The sequence below is a fragment of the Heteronotia binoei genome, chromosome 14 (assembly GCF_032191835.1).
Source record: "Heteronotia binoei isolate CCM8104 ecotype False Entrance Well chromosome 14, APGP_CSIRO_Hbin_v1, whole genome shotgun sequence".
NCBI lineage: Eukaryota > Metazoa > Chordata > Lepidosauria > Squamata > Gekkonidae > Heteronotia > Heteronotia binoei.
This window is the reverse complement of record NC_083236.1, coordinates 20,414,657-20,421,284: the sequence shown is the minus strand read 5'-3', so window position 1 is coordinate 20,421,284 and position 6,628 is coordinate 20,414,657. Positions and strand designations below refer to the sequence as shown.

General features: G+C 45.2%; 1 protein-coding gene across 2 annotated transcripts in view; it reads left to right on the top strand.

Moving 5' to 3' along the window:
- The first annotated feature begins 5,380 nt into the window (after positions 1-5,380).
- The window catches only part of PHF21B (PHD finger protein 21B), a 238,701-nt gene continuing 237,453 nt past the window's right edge, over positions 5,381-6,628 (top strand). The window contains exons 1-3 of one of the 2 annotated variants that reach the window (XM_060254363.1): positions 5,381-5,529; positions 6,074-6,106; positions 6,390-6,455. In XM_060254363.1, coding sequence (XP_060110346.1) covers positions 5,476-5,529; positions 6,074-6,106; positions 6,390-6,455 — 153 coding nt within the window. In that variant the 5' untranslated portion in view covers positions 5,381-5,475. The remainder of the gene's footprint in view (positions 5,530-6,073; positions 6,107-6,389; positions 6,456-6,628) is intronic. The other variant, XM_060254364.1, reaches the window with a different exon arrangement.

The following is a 6,628-nucleotide window of genomic DNA, read 5'->3' as shown; positions in this document are numbered from 1 at the left end:
TAAGGAAAAGTGCCTTACTATTTTATCTGTATGGGCAGTGCCTGTGGGAGTTAAGAGGGAATATTTAGAAACCATAAAAGTCAATGACCAAATATTCTATACATGGCATAACAAGGGCTCAGAGGTTTCACTAATCCATCCTGACTTGGTTAGACTGGAGCAAATTGCGAAGGAGGAAATAATTAAATTAAAAGGAGTTGGTCGTCCTTGTTTTCAAACTTCTCAAGCCCAATAGTTATTCAGTATGGGATGGCTTATGGAAGTTTTCAGTTGTCTGTGATATTTCTGTAAATTTGATGGTTGGGAATGACCTGGCTGAAAAAGTAAAGTACGTATCAGTAATCACTCACACACAGGCCAAGAGACCAATTACCCCCGAGACCTGAGTCAGTAGCTGAGGAGGAGGGAGCTAGCTTTACAGCTGCAGAACCACATGCTACTTGTACAACTCAGAGCTCAGAGTCTAGGTTGGAAGAGATTGGAATGTTACAAACTGCAGACTTTACAGACACACAGAGATCTGATAATTCTTTAAAACTTTTGTTTGAAGCAGCCCATAAAAACACCAATATTTTAAGTCTAGAGCATCCAGAGAAATACCAGCTGATAATCACCTGTCTATGAGAAGATACTTTTCTTATGTGTGGGTCTATAAAGTATAGATTTCAGTTGCTGGAATTAGCACGACAGTCCTTGTGGATGGCATCTGGGTAAAAAAAGAATTGGACAGTGTTTGGCCTCCACTTCAGGTTCTATTGGCCTGGGATTGGCAAGGCAGTCAAATAATTTTGCCAGAGCTGCCATAAATGTCAGTCTGTGGAAAGATCAGGAGATAAAAAGCAAAGCAGAACTTTGCCCACTGCCACACACTTTTTGAGTGTGTGGGAGTATATTCAATAGGTCCTGTACCTGGAACCACTAGGAGAGGACATACGGTAAATATATTTTGACTCTACTTGATTTTGTTATTAGATTTTCTGAGGCAATGCCTTTCAAAGCCAAGACAATGGCTTTTTTGTCACCTGGACTTACCAAAAGATCTAGTCTCTGACTTAGGCATCTTTTTCATAGCAGAAGTGATGCAATAAGTGCTCAGATGTGGCATCAAACATCTGAAGACTACACCATACCATGCTGAGACCAATGGCCTTACTGAATGTTTTAATGTCACATTTAAAGAAATTATTCAGATTACCCAAATGACTGGGACAACAAATTACAGCAGCTACTGTTTGCTTTTCATTTGTAACGATCAATACAATAAATTTGACTGACTGTTTGTGCTTTTCACAAGGTCCCAGAAGAAAGCACCAGCTTCAGTCTCTTCAAATTACTTTTTGGATGCTGGTTTCGAGGCCCACTAGACCTCAGCAGATGTGAGTAATCAGAACCAGAAGATATCATGAGCTGTGTGACTGAGCTACAGACAACTTTGAGACATGCTTTAGCTAGGGCGGGAGAAAATCAGCAATCCACTCAAGGAAAGTATAAGGCCTGGTATGACTTTGAAGCTCAAACTCAAATCTATGCAGAGAATGACAGGGTACTAGTGCTGAGGCCCAAGAAGTAAAATAAATAACAAACTGCTTGGGAAGGCGCTTTTAAATTGGTGGCCCAAGTAACTGGTGTTAATTACCTTGTTGAACTGTTTCCTGAAATTGAGAAATGTATACTGTTACATGTAAGCCTGCTCAAGCGCTATTTTGACAGGAGTCAACTGGCATTGAGTGTATGCAAAGAAAGTGTCAGAGAGGTTATGCAGCTATAAGAAGGGAAAAGCATCTCTGATTCGTGAGTGGGAAAAGGTTCCTTTAGCCTCTTCACTTGTGCAAACACAAAAGCGACAGGTACCGTATTTGGGTTACCTTGTGGAAGGAGGAGTGATGAGACCAATGTTCCCTCTAAGCTGAGTCAGTATGAGCTAGCTCACAGTTTTTACTCCTCTGGCTCACATATTTATGTCTTAGCTCAGGAAGGATGGCCCTACCAAACTAATTTATGCAGTAGCCAAATTGCTGTCTCACAACTTTAATGTCAGTAGCTCACAAAGCAAAATTTTTGCTCATAAGACTCTACAGCTTAGAAGTATTGGATGAGACCCAAAACAAAAATGGTCAGTGTGATTCAAGAATGGTAGGTACCCAGAGGGAAAACAAACCTCTCAAACTTTTGGCTGCAGTGGAGAAAGAAATGTCTAGCCATAGTCTGGGCTCTGGAGAAACTTAGGCCATAAAAAGGAAGCAGACATTTCACCCTCAGAACTGACCATTCACCTTTATGTTGGCTCCACAACACCAAAGGTAATAATGGTGAATTCCTCAGGTGGACTCTAATATCACAAGACTTTGATTCTGATATAATTCACAGCAACAGACACAAAAATGTTGTTGCAGATACCTTGTCATGGTTTGAATAACCCCCAGGTAAACCTGCTGAACATCACAAATTGCATGTAAATACAAAGTCTGAGTCCAGTGTCCCCTTTAAAACCAACAAAGTTTCATTCTTTCATGTGCAAGTTGCTTCAAGCCTTACTTATAGGGGGTGGGGGGTTGCTGTCAGGAAGGGCCACTTAGAAGCAAGATGCCTAAGTGCTTGCACACTGAAACTTATACCATGAATAAAACTTTGTTGGTCTTAAAAGTGCCTCTGGACTAAAACTTTCTTCTGCTGTTTTAGACCAACTCGGTTACTCCACCTGAATTTATCTGCATTTGTATACTTTTAACTTGTATGTTTAATTCTATTGTATATGTTGCTTGCAAGCCAATTGAATATACTGTTGTAAATAGGTTACCTTTCCCATGTAAAATAACATTTTAGATATATGTGTTTACTGGTTCCATTGTCCAGGAGAGACTTGGTGGAATTTCTCCTGGAGCAATGAGTTCCATAGAAGGAATGAGTGTGGCAGTCATCTGTAAATGTCCTGCCTCTCCACCAGGGCTGTGACCCAATCCTTGAGGTTTAGGCCTCTTGCAAATCCAAATGATAGCAAGCCAATCAGAGCCCATGGAACCCCTCTGGATGGTTGGGGGTAAGAGTGGCACATGGTAACGCTGCAGTACTGCAATTGGAGCCCTCTGCTCACAAACTGAGTTCGATCCCAGAGAAAGGTGGTTCAAGTAGCCGGCTCCAGGTTGACTCAGCCTTCTAAACGTCACCTCCGAGTTGAAAACAACTGATGTTTGCACAGGGGACCACCTTTACCTTTTTTAAAAGCCAGCCTCAGCTTAAGGAGTGAGAAGAAACTTTTTAAAAACTTTGGGGCAGGGATTTCATAGCTCTGGAAAGGAACATCAAGCTTTAATTTGGCTTTTTAGTAAGGGTTTGGAGATCAACTTAGAAAAGAAAGCTTATTTTTTGTGTGACAAGCTGTTAAGGGCCCATCATTCCTAACTGGTGTGTGTGTGGATCCAGGTGGGTAGCCATGTTGGCCTGAAGCAGCAGAACAAAGTTAGAGTCCAATGACACCTTTAAGACCAACAAAGTTTTATTCAGGGTGAATAACCAGAAGTTGTCTTAATGTAAGATTGTTGTTTCTGTCTCTATCCCATTCTGTCTGAGATGTGCATGCACACAAAAACTCACAATCTGAATAAAACTTTGTTGGTCTTAAAGAGACCATTGGACTCCAACTTTGTTCTGGTGTATGGGTAGCTTCTGTCCTCTGGTGCTCTGTGAGAGAAAAGAGCAGCCTTGAACCTGCTGAGGTATCCTGTCCAAAGGGGAATCAAATCTCCCCTCAGGGGTTATTTATTAGAGAACCAACTTTTCTTGATATATTTTAGTTATCCACATGCCATATTTACCTTACTAAATACTTTGCTGAAATGTTTGTTGTTCATATCCAGCTGTGTCTTGTCTGTGAAGTCTAAAATCTAAGAAACATGGTTTCTGTTCACCTGACCTCTCAGTACAGGTGCAGTCTAGCAGGTTTCCAAATAAGCAACCTTTAGGGAGCACATAGCTTACTTGCTACCAATTGTTGTGTCCCACTTTTATTTGATTGTGGACAGTTATAAAGACTCTATAGGAAAGGCCAGAATGGGGGACTGGATATTCTTCAATTCAGAAAGCAGTTGTCTCAGAACCCCCTCTCTCCCCAGCTGCCACAATTGCCTTCTGTGATTTCTTGTTTGTTAGCAAAAACCCCCCCCCCCCATTTGGTGGTCCTGTTCTTATGCAGCAGTATATATTCCATCCCATCTGAGTTTGCTTTTGCAGACTGTGAAGCATCCTGAAGGGATCAGGATCAGGCTATCTTTATGCTTCCTTTTGACGAATGGCCTCATGTTTCAGAAGTTTCCTCCTCTGAAATTCAATGTGGTCTTGCACACATTGGAGGCAACTGAACTTAGCAGAACTGTGAACTCCCATTCTACTGAAGAACATGTATTCTGAGGTGCAGAGACGGGACTCTGGCCCAGCTGCACCCGCTCATTGCCCCTGGGTGCAGCAGCTGCCATGGATGGTGACCCCCTCCCCATCTCATTGCTCCTTCCTATTTGGAAAAGTGTGTGTGTGTGGGGGGGGGGGGTTGAGATGTGGGGAAACTAGCTTTGCCTGCTCAGCCACTACTGCAATTCGCACTGCCTGAGAATGGAGCTAAGGCTGTTGCCAAGCCTGGCTTGGAAAATTCCTGGCGATTTGGGGAGGTCGTAAAGTAAGAAAAGGAAGGAGCTCAGCCTCCAAAGCTGCCATAAAGGCTCTGTGGTCTGGAGACCCGTCGATCTGGAGGTTGGCAACCCCAGGCTGAGCCCCTTCTTCCCCATCCCGCCCCCCCATCCCCATGTCGCCTGGCCCATCCCCCTCCTTTGGAAAAGGCCTGCTGCTGCTGCTCCAATTGTGGGGCTGGCACTCAGCACTTCTCAAGTTCTTCTCTTGCTGCGCTCCGTTGTTCTCCCCGGTCCGCCGCTGCCTCCGAGCGCGCATGCTCGCCAGGAGGAACCTTTCCCTCCCCCCTCCCGCCCTTGCTGCATCCGGGCAACTCCGAATTAGCATTGACAGCCGTGGCACAACTTTTCCCGAGGCAAAGTGAAATCAAGGCGCGCACTCGGAGAAAATATAGTCCCTGCCGTTTTTAAGTCTCTTTGGTCCCCGCTGGAGGGGCGACCGGGCTCCTCGAGGCGATTAATCGGGTCCTGGGAGGAGCAGGGGGCCGCCTAGGGGCCCATGGGGGTGGCCGGCTGGGGGTCGGCGGGGGGGAGCTTTCCCCCCCTAGTTTGGCGGAAAGTGAGTGATTTGTCTGTGTCCCTAGCAAAGAGGCAAAGAACTTGCTTTGCAGCCTGAGTAGTTGTTTCTTTCGATTGTTGTTATCGGTTTTTAAGCAAATCTTTTTTTTCCCGTGGATGTCCTGTCCTGTTTTGTCCGGGTTGTTGCTCTTGTTGTGGTGGTTGTTGCCAAGGGGGGGGAAGCCCCGAAACTTCCCTGGGATTCGCAAGTGGGAGCCAAAGTGTCGGGCAAGTTGAAAGGATGGAGCTGCACAGCTTGCAGGAGGCGTTAAAAGTGGAAATCCAAAGTCATCAGGTAAAGGCAGAGGCAGCGCCAGGGAGGAAGCCGCGGGCAGCAGCAGCAGCAGGAGCCGAAAGAATCCGGCCCGACCTGCTGGCCGAGTGGCTTCGGGTTCTTGTCGCAGGGTCTATCGATCGCGGGGGGCGGGGGGGGGGAAGGAGAGAGGACGGGGGGGGGCCCTCGCCGGGAGAGGCGGGGGGGGGCGCGGGGTGCCTCCCGGCCTCCCCGAGGCTCTGGCTAACAGTGGGCACCACTTTGCCAAAGTAGTTTTCGAGCTTGTTTGGCTGAGTTTTGGTGTGGCTGTCTCTGTTGTCGAGATCCGGAGTTAACATTGCGGTTGGTGCCGTGTGTGTGTGTGTGTTGGAGAGATTAGGACGAGACCTGAATATTTATGAGCTTTGCTTGAAACTGACTCGCTGTGTTTACTTGCCTCTTTGTTCCATACCCCTCCCTCCCCCTTCCACACACACACACATACACACACGCACATTTTTAAAAATCCATTACACGTGAAACACTTTCTAATTCCCTCTTTTTCGGGGTGATTTTTTTTTTTTAGAAACTAGTTGCACAGATGAAGCAAGATCTACAGGTAAATGCAGATTTTTTTTTTAAATCCTCTTTTGCAGCATTTTAGTGCAGTTTCTTTGGGACAGCAGGATAAGAAACTTTATCACTAAGAGATCGCAATTCGAAGGCTGGGTTGAGCTTTGTTGCTTATAGGGGGTTATGATATGCTATTCCCCCCTCTCCATTCTTATGCATGCTTTTCCCTGGGTTTTTGCCTCTGAGCCATTCCTAGACCGCAAGTTTACTCTGAACTGCTTTTAGTTTACGCTGGGTCTTTAATCTGCGTTTTATTGCCATTTTTACAGAACGGTGATCTTAAGAAACAAATCCATGAGAGGCAATCGAGAATAGCAGCTCTTAATGACAAACAAGTAAGAACGAATCGATTCAGTTTTGTGTCTGTGGATTGGGTTTTATTTCTTTCTTTTTCTTTTTGCAATGCACTTTCTAAACATCCGAGAAGAGTCTGCGTTAGCTGAAAAATAGCGCCATAAGTGAATAAAACACTCATGTTTACGGTTAGGTACCCCAAAGTGAAGAAAGG